This window comes from Simochromis diagramma, unplaced genomic scaffold (genome assembly GCF_900408965.1).
Source record: "Simochromis diagramma unplaced genomic scaffold, fSimDia1.1 OVJJ01000603.1, whole genome shotgun sequence".
In the NCBI taxonomy this organism is placed as follows: domain Eukaryota; kingdom Metazoa; phylum Chordata; class Actinopteri; order Cichliformes; family Cichlidae; genus Simochromis; species Simochromis diagramma.
Genome location: NW_024387414.1, coordinates 10,029,113 through 10,045,188, shown reverse-complemented (window position 1 = coordinate 10,045,188; position 16,076 = coordinate 10,029,113). Strand labels below are relative to the sequence as shown.

Here is a 16,076-nt window from a genome sequence, read left to right as displayed (position 1 = left end):
CGAACATGCACACACACACATGCAAACTTGACCTTTCTGCCTTGAGCTCTTGTTAAGATTCTTTACTCTTCAACCAGTTTCCTCAGCTCCCCTTCCACCTTCTCTACAAATCCATAAAAGGTGGGATCCAGCAGACAAACACGCAGGAAATGCTCTAAGTCACCTTGTCCAAAAGAACTGTGTTGATATACTCGAGGTAGAGTCACAGCAGTGTCTCCCAAGCAGTGCTGTGGGAGGTCCAGAAAATATTTAAGTAAAATTGAAAAAAAGAACTGATTGCGAACCCTGTGCCAGCCACTCAACAATCATTTTGCATTTCCAAATTAAGCCTACTGCAAAATTACAACTAACATGTTGCATAGTTGAAGCTTCATTTTAATAGCAGTTAGCTTTACTGCCTCTTATGTCACAATCAATACCTGGGTAAGACGTTTGATGGACACAGTTCCTCGGACAACCTCAGGTTTAACTCCCACAGCTTTTTCCTGACAAGTCTGCTGGCACATGATGAAACACAAAAGAAGAAAAGAAGATTTGATATGCACAGCTTGACACCAGAGGGTTAAGAGACCAATCAATGGCCTTATTACTAATTGAAAGTTTTCCACCCCTCAAATCCTTTCATCTCAGCTCCTTCATTCTGTCTGTTTTCTAAAGGTCAAATTCAACCCCATAGTGGAGTCCGTTCCTTTCCCAGTCCTTCATGTTAAATGCTCTGAAGACCAGAAGCAGAAGAATTTGGTTTGCAGTTAATCATATGTTATGAACGATTTCAAGTTTAAAAATAAAGAAAGAAACGATGACTGGCTTACTGCTATGAAGGACAATGAGTATGATTGTTAAAGAAATAGTCTCACCCCTACAATAGTTCAGTATGTTTATAGAGTTTAACTTGCAACTGCTGAAAGGTTTTCAGAGCATGTTTTTTGTTTTTGTGTTTTATAAATGCTGGTTTGTTTTCTTAATCAGCAATTTCAATATTAAAGGCATTATCAAGAAGTACTTTTATCAGGGCTTAAGGGTCGTGCATTTCAAACTGTTAAATTCATAAACTATTTAAAATCCTTTCCTGCATTATAGTATATGAATCTGTTTAAATTGCTGTATTCTAAACCTTATCTTTTACTGTTATTGGCTAATGATTGATATATATTTCATAGTCTTTCTCACATACTGTAGTTGCAGTGTGACCTCTAAGAATAAGACAGTATTGTCAATAGCACCATCTAGTGAGTGCAATCTGGGGTTTTTATATAGATGGAGCTGACTACACCCTTGTGATACCACTATTTAAAATGCACAGAGTAATGCCTAGGTGACAACTTTAATTATGGCAATTTACATTATGTTGATATACTTTTTAAATTTACACAATAAAGGATGCTCCTTTTCCAGTTCCAGAAAAGACTATCCCAGAAAAAAGTAAAGTCACATATTATCTCTATGTTGTGGACATCTTGGTAAAATATTTTAAATGCATGGACATACACTAGTTCTGTTTTTGATGTTGAAATTGTATTAAATGAAATAGAAGCTGGGCGACCTGTACTGCTGGTGCAGGTACCGCAGCAGGGGGCTGATTAGGCTGTGGTGGGGCGTAATCCTGAGTGGTGACAGGTATGTACTCCATCAGTTTTTCCACAGCACTTGAGCACTCATTTATAGCCTCTGCCATGCTGCATCCATCAAACTGCATCCTTATCATGCGGCTCTCACCCTGCAGAAATCCACAAACTCAGTCTGTATCTGTCAGTCAAAACTGCGCCAAGAAAAACACAATCTGTGGAAAACGAGCTCGGGTATTTAGACACTTAAATGTAATCTTCAAGCAACAAAAGAACAAGGCAGCTGTCACAGGCAAAAAACCCCCCCCCCCCAAAAAAACCCTAATCATTAAAATCTGTTGCTCTGTAAGTATTCCCCTTCAATTTGTTATGATGTTGTGAATGTAATGGTCTTGAGCTTGTAAGGGGTTTAAGATATTGCCATGGACGTTGAGATAAATTCTGTGGGATTGAAAGGCATCTCACCACTCACCTTCACAATAAATCGAATCATCAGATTATCAGATTTCTGGTGTACTTTAATAGAATCTGAGCCACACAGCAAAGAAATTGTATCCTGAGAAAAGATAAGAGAACAAAGACCTTTAGCAGCAAAGGCATAAAACAGTTCGATCATTTTGACATGTTAATATATAAAGAAAAATATACACGAATACAATTTGAAATACTCTTATTTTGTAGCCAAATGCTTGAATTATTTAGAAAACCCAAAGTACAAAAAAGAGCATTACAGTTTAATAAACCTGTTAAAAAAAATTGCTACCAAAAACTGTCTGCAGGGGTCTCTATTTGCTCAATAACCCTAAAGCTTCCGCTCTGAGGCTCTTGTTAAGATTTTTCACAAAAGCAGATAAAAACGCTATAAGGAAACATTAGCCTGGTATTACTTAAAAACCCTGTAAACATACATTTGCTTTGACTTAAAAAAACAAAACAATGTAGGTTAGTCAATTAAGGTTGACTTAGAACAACTGCACTATATTAAGGAGCAAGCGCTCTGTAGTCCTATAACGCCATCATTCTGCATTATGTAAAATCACACATGGCAAGCAATAGGAGAACTATCATCGTCAAATGTCCATGAAAAAGCATCAAGTTTTAAAAAACTGCACTCTTTGTTATATTAAAGGAAAACTTGAAGAAACTGAAGAAAATACTTTTTCTTAAAATGATAAAAAGCCTTTAGTTCTTTTTAGAATAGTAGTAATAGTATAGAAACATTATTAAGGTAATTTTGAACTTGCATTTAGAAGCTCAGAGTGATATTTGGCTTGATGCATCCAAAACAAGTCAGTCAAATCCCCTCACATTTGGGCAGAAATGTCAAGCTCTTCAACAGAATATTTCATATGGCCTTCATTGAACCCTTTTGTCTGGAAAACAGATTACTTTCTCAGATCTCAAAAAAATCTGCAGAGAAAATTCCACACATTTTCTCTTATTATTATGCTTAAAGTTTATTTAGAATGACATATATACTACATCAACTATGTTATGTAAACATTTTCATCCTTGTCCATTTAAACTAAAAAAAAATTATCAAAACAAAGTATTATACATATATGGAAATGTATGTAGAAATATGTACATATGCTAACTAACCACTTCATTACAGCTTGCCAGTACTGGAATTGGACCCTTTTTTCATGGCCTATTATATTCATTAAGGTGTAATATGCAAAAAAGTGCATATTGGTCCATATTTGGTTGAAAAATCATGGATTTTGTTCCATACTGGCACAATAGCATCACACAGAGTCTGCATATTTGTCAGCTGGACATCCATGATGTTAATCTACTATTAAGCCACATCCCAAAATTCCTCTGTTAGATTTAGATCTTGTGATTATGGACTCCATTTGAGTACAGTAAACTCAATGTCATCTTCAAGAAACCAGTTTGAGACTATCTAACCGTTGCAAACATCGTCATTCTGGAAGCAGCCACCAGAGAATTTATGTAGGTACACTGCAGGGCTGCCACAAACCATTATTTTGATAGTCGACTAGTCACCAATTATTTTTGTGATTAGTCGACTAATCAGATCATGCATCTACTGGACGGAAAACGTACAGCTTATTGCACCAGCATGCATCTGCTCTTATGTAACTACCATTAGCTTACAGCTTTAAGTGTTTAAGGTATGTGCTAACTAAAAATAAAGACAAGATGATAGTTTATTAAATTTTAATGAAATCTGCAGATTGTTTTGGTGGAGTTTAATAAACTCAGCCGTCTGCTCCTTGCTATCTAAAATATAACAGGACACTGGAGTATATTCTCGAGCATCTCACACTTCTGATAATCAGTTGTCTGCTTGACGATTATTCAGCTGTGTAAAAACTATAACTTTAATCTCAGCCAAACCAATTTACTCAGGAACAAATAAAATACTAAAACAAAAGCCAAACAATAACATTTTTAAGTTATCTAAATGACTTATATATCATGTTTAACCTGAGTAGCGAAAGACGGCAGTGGGTTTGAAAACGATTTGCCGGGAGTCCGGTGTTCTCACGGGCTCTAGTGAGCCTTGAACCCCGGCTAGCTATCGAGCTAGTGGGTAACAGATGTCTCCAAAAAGGTCGGAGCGCTTTTGAAAATATGTGGTGTCTTGATAAACTGAGCAAATATTTGAAGTTTACACAGCTACATTCTCGCCTGAAAATATGTTAAACGTTTATTTTGTGACCCAGAAAGAATAATAAGAGTAATATTAAAACTAACTAGCTCCCGCCATTGTTGGAAACTGAGCAGGGCCGCGCTATGAATTCTGGGACACAGTTTCTTCCCAGTGTTGCCAACTCCTCAGTAAGGAAAATCGCTATTGGTTGTCCTAAAAGTCGCTTGAAGTCGCTAAATGACGTCATCGCCTAATTTGCATAATTGGTCATGCTAATCTAATTGTAACCTATGTTGTTGGAGAGAGAAATAACATCGTGGAAGAGACATAAAGTGAGTAAAAAACGTCCTAAATGCATTTAGAGTTTATTTAAAACTACAAATTAAATTTCTTTTAGCAATTATTGTTTTTTTTAATGTCACAATTCCAACCCTGCTCCTTTACCCGGGCTTGGACCGGCAAAAGTGACCCGAAATAGGCCCTCTGGTGGAGTTACTTTGTGTGTGTGTGTTTATAAGTAGTTTTAAACCTTGTGATCCACAAAACAGCATAAGAGTAAAAGAGTAAAAGAAGAACTGACTGCGTTACAGCACCCGCTGCTTGTTGAGAGTAAAAGCGATACGCGCGTTCACGTCTTTTTCACGTCATTCAGCGTCTTTTTTTTTTAGAAAAAAAGTCGCTAAGGGGTCTGAAAACTCGCTAAATATAGCGACAAAGTCGCTAAGTTGGCAACACTGTTTCTTCCTCTTCTGGGTTTAACGGCAGCTGGCATCCTTGTACATGCAGTGCTGCCATCTTCTGTTTCAGTCCGTTATTACACTCTTAAATCCTACTACTTATTCCTGCGTCTTTTGGGATCTTACAAAGCTTCAAACGACGCGTCGACTATTAAATTAGTCGTCGATAGTCGACTAGTCGATTAGTAGTCATAAGTGGGACAGATATGGTCAGTATTGTTGCTGGCCATATTCACAGTGCTCAGTTGGTGGTAAGGAATCCAGAGTGTCCCAAGAAAATATCCCTCAAACCATAACACTACCACCACCACGAACTGTTGATATAGGATAGATCAGGGCTCGCAAAATTTCAAAATCCCTGGTAGCCCTTCGGGCAGGGACTCCTCAGTTTTTGATAGCCCAAAATAAATTTAAGTAGCCCGAATAAAAAAGAGTGCAATTTTTTGATTGATGTTTTGTTTCCTGTTTTGTTTCTGTTACAATATTATACATTAAAGTATAATATTGTAACGGAAACAAAACATTAATCAAAAAATTGTTGAAACACAAATTACAACATTGTATAAAAATTTCAATCATCAACTCAAATACTTGGTTCTAATTAAACAGAAATTTCTATGAACTTGTAAGAACTGTAGAACATGAATCAGTCTGTGTCAGATCCTGAATTTGAATTTTCCACTGAAGTCACGGGTTTTTGAAGTTTGCAAAGACTGCTAAATTGTGCCTGTGGTAGTTCACTCTTTGCAACATAGTACGCTGTTCTAAACAGATTTTTCAGGTTTATTTTTAGTATGTTATTTGCAATTGGTGTTTGTTCTGGGAAAGATATTGCAGACTGAGCAATAATGCATTTCTTGCATTTCTCATGGGTTCTAATGCGGGCCTTTCTTAAAATTACTGGTCCCAGTAACAAAGGCGCTTGTCGACTCAGAAATCGAGGGAAAACCAACAACACACCTGGCAGAACATTATGTTATTTACACGGGTGCACATAAGTGGTCCGCATGTGCGCATTCGCTGTCAAAATAAAAGACGCGCACCAGATAAGAAGTTGCAACGCGCATTTGCGTCCATATAAAAGGCACTGTTTTTGTCCGCTAGAGTGGGATTTTCACGGCACATTCTGCACCACATCTCTGCACCACATCATTTTTTTGAAGCCAGCTCACCTCCTGCAACCACTTTTCCAAGAATACGCGCTTCTTTTGTGGTTCGGACTCCTTCTGACATTTCTTTGGAGGTGGAGGAACACCAAAGTAATTGCTTAAAGGAGCTTCTTCGACATCTTTAAGAGTTCTAAACAAATGTCTGTCCTCCTCCAGAAAATCCTATGTACGTAAACACGCGTTGCAACTTCTTATCTTGTGCGAGTTTTTTATTTTGACAGCGAATGCGCACCTGCGGACCACTTATGTGCACCCCTGGTTATTATTTAGCTCGTCATATTGCAGCCACAGAAATTCTTTTGTCCATGAAACCATAAAGCTGCACTTTCTTTTTGCCTTATAGTCTGATTTGTCATAACTTTTCCGTTTTGTGGTAAGCTTTTCTTTGGCTGTCACTTCTTCACCCTGACCTGTCTTATTTGGCTCAGCAGAACTAAAATATATATCCTGCTGCTTTTACACACACACACATAACGGTCAGCGATTCTCTGCGCGATCAACCTCTCATATGTTTAAGCTTGCTGCGGGAGATTTCACTTGTCATGTTTGCATAGTAAGCTAACGATTGATAAGACGATGTCAGAGGAATTGGTGCACAAATTATCATCACTCACCAATCAGTGCTGTCGCTCTCTATACACAGTTCGCGCGATTGCAAAGTGAAAGCACAAAAACAAGCGCAAATTCAAACGCGATTTCAATATGTCACATATTGACAGTGGCTCAGCGATGCCAATGACATAATTACCCAGCTACATTTCCGAAAGAATGCAAAAGCATTGACATATATTTTTCCTTCCTATGATAGCCCGACGGGCAGGGCTGAGATAGATTTTGGTAGCCCGACTGGAAAAATCGCTAGCCCCGGGACATTGGGCTAGCGATTTTGCGAGCCCTGTAGATCCATGTTTCATGTTGTTTTATGCCAAATTATGACCCTCCCATCTAAATATTGCGGAAGAATTCAAGAGTCATCAGACTAGGAAACATTTTTTCGATCTTCTAATGTCCAATTTTGGTGAGTTTGTGTGGACTGTAGCCTCAGTTTCCTGTTCTAAGCTGATGGGAGTGGCAACTAGTGTGGTCTTCTGCTGCTGCTATCTACTTCAAGGTTTATGTGTTGTGTATTCAGAGACACTTTGGAGCACACTTTGGTTGGCATTTATGCCCAGAGAACTGCCACTAACTGGATACTTCCTCTTTTCACACCATTTTCTGCAAGCCTTAGAGATGGTCATATTAGAAAATCCTAGCAGCAGTTTCTTAAATACTAAGTCCAACCCATCTAACACCAAAGTAACTTAAATCTGCTTTCTTCCCCATTCTGATGTATGGCTTGAACTTCAGCAGGTTAATAGACCATTGACTATTGGTTGACCATCACAGGCCTAAATGTGATGAGTTGCTACCATGCAATTAGCTGATTAGACATTTATGTCAACAAGTTGAACATGCTTGCATCCTTGCAATAATTTGGGGGTAGGACAAACAACAAATAAATAAGCCGTGATCTAATACAAACAACTATAATTTCAACAACTGTAAGTGTAATCATTTTTTGATTAACATAATTTGATAAAAAGGTACACCACAATAAACATTAGTTGCTAAACGAGAACCAGCATATTTAAACATGCAAACAACACAATAAACAACACAAGCAGATTACATTTTCTCTCATTTAGTATATTTTAATCTGTGATAAGAAATCTTCCAGATAAAACACTATTTGAACACAACCAAAGTCTTAATTCTTTAGGGGAAAAAATTTAAAGGAAGTCAAAATTCAAATCTTTTTTTTTTATTAGACATATCTGATTTTTTAATTATTTTATTTCAACCAATTATGAATTACAACCACAAAATATATGGTGTACCGGGATCTAAAAACTAATGTGTAATCTTTGTTGTAAGTTGTGTTCACACAGAGAAATCTATGAGAAAAAAACAGTAACCTACTCTACTTACCAAGCTTTCTTGTCCCTGCAAGACCAGCAAGTGTCCAGATTCCACAATTGTGAGGACAATTTCAGGTTTGTTGTCCTTTGCCTCAAGTACCTGATGAAGAGAAAAATATTGAATTAGTCATTACTTTTCCTGGAAGTAACTAGATATATGCATTTCTAAAGGATGCTTTTTTAAATCAATAACATTGTTATTTTTTACTGATTAAGATAAATAATGTAGCTTATTAATATAACAATGACAGTAATGTTTTTTGTTTCTGCTACATTTTAAGTCTTGGTTCAACAGCTCAAAGGTATGTGTACCTGATACAATTTCATGAAAATTAAAAATGTTCTTAAAAGAGATGCACTACCCAATATGGCTCATGAGTATCTGGAATAGCTTATTATTATTATAAAGTTAGTCAGATAAACTCTTGTAATTCAATGTTCACAACTTGCCTTTCACTGAATTTTACAATTTGCAATGCTATAATCTTGTGTGATCAATGTAAATGTGACTTAGCTCAGTTTAAATAACATGCTTTGACTCAATGTCTCTGAGCTGCCCTATGATATAGATGTACTTTGGTTTCATTCATTGGTGTCATTAAGAAATACACAGCTCTAGCTTGCCATCTAGAGTCTGGTGCAGTTAATGAAAGAAAACAGCACAATGAATGGAGTTTTTCAAACATGAAAAAAACAAAACAAATGCAGCAACAGAAACAAAAAGATAATCATACAACCAGTAGGTACAACCAGTGAAATACTTTTATACTTTGAATAGAATTATTTTTAAAAATGCAGTAATTGTCTAAATAAATAGGCTTTTTCTACCATCAGCTGTTTGTTACTTCATTTTCATGTTTAATACCGAAAGCATAAACAGCCCAAGTACATGCTCTATTTGATTGGGAATCTGGGGAGTCTGGAGTCTCGGTCAATGCCTTGGGCTATTAGTTATGCTCCTTGAGTTCTTCTTCAGCAGTTTTTGGAGTGTGGCAATAGGCACTGCCAGGCTGCAAACAGGAGGGTCTATTGCCAAGAGGGGTTGCTTGGTCTTTCGGTAGGTGGTTCATGTCAAGTAACATCCATGAATTGCAGCACCCCTGGTTTCCCTGCAGAAACACTGATTTTAATGTTGCAGCTAATATGTCTATATTCCTACAGAGACAACATTAGAGCAAAAAGAAAATTAATGTAAGATATGGTGCAGTTGTAGTGTCTCTGTGCCTCAGCACTGCAAGACGTAGAACCCAAAGTACCTCCTGCTACTAGATAGCATAATGAAGGTAGTTTTAATGTTGTTTTATGCTGCAACTCATAGAAATTAAGGAAATGAACTTTGAGTTAAGTTATTGTTCTATTTTTAATCTGTTCCCATAGATCTGATTTTATGTCTTGAAGGACATGTGACTAAGTTTTTATACCACACAATTATATGAATATCAAAACTGAATTTAAATTAGGGAAGAACTAAGTAAACCATCAAACAAAGGTGCTCCCAGTCAGCACATATTCCATCTGATATAAAGTGGAAAGCCAAATACTGTAAATCATTTTTTCCCTAGTTCAAAAAATATCTTTGATGGTCGACTATGTAAAATATGTACAGAGCCCTAAATCAAAGCAGTATATAAAAACTTTTCAAAGTTGCTTTTTCAAATATGTAATCTCATTTATATTCATACAAAACAATAAAAATATATTTATCCATAAATTCATGTTAGTATATACGATGCTGTTAAAAAGTATTTTTTCCCACCTCCAGATATTTATTTACTTAGTGTTTGTCACACTGACATGTTTCAGGTATTCAAAGACATTTTAATATTAGAAAAACATAACCAGAGAAAATACAAGACATACTTTTTAAATAATAATTTTATAAATCAGGAAAAACCCTCCAATGTCATTTTTTACGGATTTATGCATATGAATCAAATCTAAATCTGGATTCTGACAAGCCCACTCCAAAGCCGTTCAGTGGTGAACTTGCTGGTGTGTTTCGGACCATTGTCCTGTTGCATAACCCAAGTGCCCTTGAGCTTCAGGGCACAAACTGATGGACCGAGGGGTTTCTGGTAGAAAACAGAATTCATGGTTCCATCAACTAGACGAGCCTTTATGGTCTTTATGGTCAGCAGTGATTTTTTTTTCCACCTTGGAAGCTTAACTACGGTAAGTGAAGCCTGCAGTTCTTTAGATGTTCTTATGGGTTCTTTTCTGACCTGGATGAGTCTTCAGTGCACTCTTGGAGTAATTTTGGTAGCCCAACAATTGTGGATAATGACTCTCACTGTGGTTTGCTAGAGTACCACAACCTTAGAAAAAGCTTTTTAATACTTTTCAGACTTATGGATGTCAATGATTTTGTTTCTCATTTACTCTGGAGTATCTTTAGATTGTGGCATGATGTGTGGCTTTTTAAGATCTTTCACCCTGCTTCACTTTTTCAGACAGGTTCTATTTAAGTCTATTTTTTTTTATTCGGCAAGTCTGACAGTAATCAGACAGTAATCAGACCTGGCTAGTGAAATTGAATTCAGCTTAAAAATTAAATCATTATTTAAAAACTGCATTTCCTATTTACTCTGGTTACCTTTGTCTACTACTAAAGTTTGTCAGACTATCTGAAACATGTCCCGCAAATATTAAAAATTAACAACAATACCAAAAAACAATAAAGAGGGGGGAGGGGCTTTTTCACAATACTGTAGGTATTATACTATAGCTTAACTAAGGCTGGCAGATAACTTAAAATGATCGTAGTAAAATGGTTGTTATTAGAGAAGATTAACACCACTCTGGGGTTTCATCAACAGTTATGGTGCTAAAGGAAAGCTACTCTTTATGAGTCACAAAATTAGACACGTTTCCTTAACTAGGTGGTGGGTTCTAAATAAAAATCCTAATGAACAATATATTAAGTACGTTTTTTCATTCGTGTGTGTATTTGGCCAATACGCTGCACTGACTAAAGTTATTGTCAGGCAGAAAGCTAATACAGCTAGGCTAGCTTAGGAAAGTTTGGCTAGCTAGGGCAAGGTTTTTTAGTAATACGTAAATGAAGGTCAGTTACCTTCCACGGTGTTACACCTGTTTCCTTGGAGCCAGGGATGAAACGCCCATAGCGTTTTAACTTCCAAATACGAGTGGCGATCATTTCCAGCAGCGGAGTAGTTTTTTTTTTATATTTTCTGTCAAACCCAACCAGCTATAGCAGAATCCAGTGCCAGCAGAAGAGCCTGAACGAAACATGGACCGCGCGCGAAAATTAACGTCAGCGTCAACTGAGAGGCTTTTTTTTTTTTTTTTTTTTAAATAGTCAGAGGTGACAGTAACATTAAAGAGACATGACACTCAGTGCTGATTTGGATTACTTTAAAACACTTTGCCCCAAACCTTTGCCCAATACTTGTGTAATGTCAGTATTACAGTGCAATATATACAGTGGTAAGAAAATGTGGGTTTGCAGGGAGCTGTTCTGAAACATGTGACAGTGTATGTTACAAACCCAAGGTTCAGTATCACTTCCTCAGCAGGAAGCTGGCTCATGTCCCCACATGTGACCCAGCAAGTCTGGAACACTTGATACTGTATGGGTGTACAGTAGGAGTGTGACTCCAGTTTCAGATGCAGGTGGACTGAACTGCTGAAATGTTCCATTATTAATAGTTAAATGTGTGGTTATAATGATAGCTAAATACTAACTATAATGCATTAGTTCAAGTGCTCCAGTATTGTTGAATGCTGGCTCAGTGACATTGTTCACTGGGATAAGAGCTGGCAATATGTCCTACTGGACAACACATTAAGACAACAGTGCATGTAGCAGTTTCTATTTTAATTTTGTTTTCTGTTCTCAGAGCAGAATTTCAAAATGGCCATCCTAGCTTGAAAGTAACTCCCAGTTTGTGTCTCTTAGATATATAGATACAGTTGTGTTTAGAAGTTTACAAACACTGATCATAGCCATGCATGTCATGGTAATTATGGGTGTTTAATGATTCCTTTGAAGTGCTCTTTTTCCTGGGAGCAATGATTGTACAGCATGCATCTTTAATTACCTTAAAAGACAGGATTTGGGTACACAAGATTTTAGTTTGGATTTTCTCTCATTTACACAGGGTCAAAAGTATATATACAGACTCAAATATCTGCATACACCAGTGACCACACTCAAGCTAAGGTATGATGTGAGACAGAAGATGAAAAACACAGGTAGGCTTAATAAGATTTGTGTTATTGCAAATATTGCATTATTTAAAAATATTTAGAGTTCTAGGTAATGCAGACAGGTTGTGGTAGCTTTAAGTTCTGCCCTAGAGTCGGTGTGTAAAGAAGGGGTGCCAAACTCTTAGTTTTGGGCCACAGCCCCATTTGAGCTTAAGTGGGCCGGCTTGAACTTTACCTAATATCTATAAAATAAACACCTACCTACAAACCACCTGATGTGTTTTACCTCTTTCAGTGAGTCAAATCTAATTACAAAAAATTGTGCTGTACTACATCAATGAATCCATCAGCATGAGTTAATGGACTTGCACTCTTAAGAAATCCATCCATCCAGTCTCTTCAGGCTGGAGCCTGTCCCAGCTATCATAGAGGAGTGTTGGGGACAGTTGCCAATCTGACACAGAGAGAGAGACAGACAACCATTCACACTTACACCTATAGGCAATTTAGAATAAGTAATTAACCTAACTCAACAAATTACATACAGTTGGACTATTGGAGGAAGCAGGATACCCAAGAGAACCAGCACAAACACATGGAGAACATGCAAACTCCACACAGAAAGGCTCTTGTGCAGTTAAACTCACAACCTTCTTGCTGTGAAACAACAGTGGTAACCACTGCACTGCCCAGCTTTTAAGAAATAAAACTGTAAAATTTGTAAAGAAAGTGACAACAAACTTGGACTTTGTTCTAATGTTACTTCACAGAAAATCAAAAAGGAAGTCGTTGTTCATCAATAATAATAAAAAGAACTTTTCTGTCATTTAATGGAAATCCTTTTCTTTTATTTAATGGTTTGTGTTTGTCGTCTTTGTCAGTCAGGAAGCTGTAAAACTATTTCAGATGAAATGACTCAGATGAAATCATCAGTTCAGTCTTTCTTGATGTGATTTATTCTTAAGGACAAAAAGCAGTGAAAAGTCCAGAATTGTACCTGCTCTGTAATTTTCACAGTTTGCAAACCCACCCATTGGGTCGGAGGGAAGTTTGACATCATAGGTGTAGAGGGAAGTGTTTCTTACACACTTTACAAATTGATAATTTATTCTTTTGTTTGCTACAAATTGTATTATTTATCTTTGCATTTTCTTGCATTTTTAGTTAAGTTGGGTAATTAATTTGCAACCCACATAACTCACAGCCATTATTATTCAAAGGACATAATTGTTCCAATATGGATGATTTTTGAAAGTTAAAGTTCTTAAAAATAGTGACCTAGTAAATGGTCTTGTTAATAGAATTGCAGAAAGGCACTGCTTTGTATTAGTGTGTCAATTAGGGGGGCTTTCACCAAATGCTGTAGGTATTTGTGGCTAGGATTCAATTCATTTTATTTTATTTATTTATTTATTTTGGGAATTGGAAGTTACATTATGTAAATCCAGCATAGTAAAAGAGATTCCCTAAATTATAATGTAGCTATTTTGCATTAGCAAATTGCCTTCTATTTTTCAGTGTCTGCAGTTCTGCAATATCCACTAGAATAGTTGATAAAAGTTTTTTGTCTAAATTTGAATATATAACCTTTCTTCAGAAACTGCTGGCATTGATGTTTCTCAGTTTAGACATTGGGGAAGTGACACAAGATAAGATAATTTGTTAATAGTGAAAAAAGGCTTGTTTAATTAATGTTTTAATCATCTACAAAATATTGCTGATAAAATTTGCTTTAGCTTTAAAAGGTTTTTGTAAGGATGCTGCACACAACTATCCTGGGTTTGTTTAACCTATTACAGTAACAATGTAGCTTTTGTAAAGCTGTACCGAAGACATGAGCGAAAGATGTCCTTGCAATGAAACTGTCATACTTGTGCTGCAGGCACTGTAAATGAATGAAATGAGACAGAAAAAAGGAAAACACACACAAAACAAAAGGACATTCATAATGAAGGCATTGATGAAAGCATTGATGAAATTAAAGAATCATAAGGCTTCGTTCACAAGACAAAATCCCTTAGCCTATTTTTCTTTCTTTATCATCCTAGCCTGAAAATAAAAGGAACAATAAGCACAAAAGGGTGTGACATCCTACGTGTTATAAATACACGGAATTGGAAAAATAATCTTGAATTAGGAGATCACAGATTTGTTTATTTCCATTTGAGAATCCACCCGTATACCAATAATTTTATACAAGAGCTTCTTACCAAATTATAGACGAGTCTATTCTAGCTTCGTTTGTATTAGTGTGCGCAAATTACGCAGTAGATCAGACTGATTACAGCGATGGCAAGCAGGGTCCTTGGTCTCTTCCAACAGAAGACAACATCATGTTTTAACAATGGGCATGTTGGCTACCTGTAGCCTTAACTTAAAAGAACGGGAGAACATTTTAAGAATGGAGAGAGCTTTCCCCTTTAAACAAGGTGGGCTGAGCTTATTTGCAGTTCTCGCTCCTATGGCAACCCAATAGATCAGCATCATGAATATTCACAATTCACCAAAACGCACCCTGACTATGGAACAGTGATGTCAGCGGTCCCTGGAATGCTTTACTGTATTTTTGCACGATTGTGTTGCGTTGTTTTATGAAAGCTGGCAAGACGTCTTGTGAAAAGAGCATCCTTCGTCGTGCATGACCTTTCTCTGGTCTCTGTATCACCGTCCGTCGGCACGTCTCTCACATGCCACGCTAAGGTGACTTTCAAGCAGTTTTTCCACTTTTGCGCACAATGTCGGAACGGCACAAAGATGTACATCGGGGACGCAGTGGCCAAGCGGACCGCCCAGGCTGTGTGTGAGGACATATGCAAACTGTCAGGTAGTCTGATTATGAAAAAGAATATCCCTCATCTGTTTCAGCAGAGCCACGGCGGTCCGTGTCATGTGTAGCAGGCTTTCAGGGATTCAGATTAGCTCCAGACTGATCGCTCTCACAAACAGATAGGGAGCGCGGGGCTTGTGGCAATAACCAGTACAATACAGGCTAACAATCTGGATTTATTTAATATTTCCTGCGTGTCTCAATGTCATAATGGACAGGTTGCACTCCTCCATGCGTAAAAGGCTCTACAGTTTGCCACAGCACATTGGACAGAAAGCATCTATAATGGGTGAAGGAGAAGACGCAGACAAGGACACCCGGAGGAAGAGCATTAGGATGAAGCCTTTACCGTCACCGTCGCCGACCTCTGGAGGAAGCTGCAAAGGCATCGGCGAGACCAAAAGTGGGGAATCTGTGATCATGGAGACGGACATAGGGAGACCTATGAAAACCAGCTCAAATGGAGATTGTCGGAGATTTCGAGGCAGCCTTTCGTCCATCACAAGTCGACATGTGCACGACTCAGACTCTGCGGAAGAGAGACGCCTCATCACTGAAGGGGATGTTACCCCGAGCGAAGAGAGCCCCCCTGGAGCAATCGGTGACGGGCAGCCGGATCAAGGTGCGCAGGAGGCCAGCAGTGGCGCTGGCGGTGGTGCCCAAAATGATTCTCCAGACCAGCAGTCAGGGTTTATAAAGTTGGATGGCATTGATCAAATTCTGCCGGACGACGAGAGATTATATCAGGCTGGGTTCATACACAGACAGTTAGGAGCAATGCTTCAACCAGGGGTCAACAAGTTCTCCCTGAGGATGTTTGGAAGTGAGAAGGCGGTTGAACGAGAACAAGAGCGGGTTAAATCCGCCGGATTTTGGATAATTCACCCCTACAGTGATTTCAGGTAAATTTAGTCACATCACACTTGCTTATTTCAAAAGGGAAAAGGTTCACAAAAACATGATGTTACTGTGACTAGGCCCAGATGTTTTTCATGGTATGTCTCATTTACTGGGGCATTCCTCAGCT

General features: G+C 37.7%; 2 protein-coding genes across 4 annotated transcripts in view; one reads left to right on the top strand and one right to left on the bottom strand.

The window, feature by feature from the left end:
• Nucleotides 1-11,354, bottom strand: part of rec114 (REC114 meiotic recombination protein) — a 31,043-nt gene extending 19,689 nt beyond the window's left edge. Inside the window, exons 1-6 of one of the 3 annotated variants that reach the window (XM_040011029.1) lie at nt 11,126-11,348; nt 8,063-8,152; nt 2,038-2,121; nt 1,544-1,717; nt 420-494; nt 33-227 (exon numbers count right to left, since the gene is read on the bottom strand). In XM_040011029.1, the coding sequence (XP_039866963.1) occupies nt 63-227; nt 420-494; nt 1,544-1,717; nt 2,038-2,121; nt 8,063-8,152; nt 11,126-11,209 (672 nt within the window). In that variant the 5' untranslated portion in view covers nt 11,210-11,348 and the 3' untranslated portion in view covers nt 33-62. Of the gene's footprint in view, nt 1-32; nt 228-419; nt 495-1,543; nt 1,718-2,037; nt 2,122-8,062; nt 8,153-8,917; nt 9,227-11,125 lie in introns of those variants that run through there. The other 2 variants (XM_040011031.1, XM_040011030.1) reach the window with 2 other exon arrangements.
• A 1,906-nt stretch (nt 11,355-13,260) lies between these two features.
• Nucleotides 13,261-16,076, top strand: part of hcn4 (hyperpolarization activated cyclic nucleotide-gated potassium channel 4) — a 68,835-nt gene continuing 66,019 nt past the window's right edge. The window contains exon 1 of the mRNA XM_040011022.1: nt 13,261-15,951. Within this exon, the coding sequence (XP_039866956.1) occupies nt 15,260-15,951 (692 nt within the window). The 5' untranslated portion in view covers nt 13,261-15,259. The remainder of the gene's footprint in view (nt 15,952-16,076) is intronic.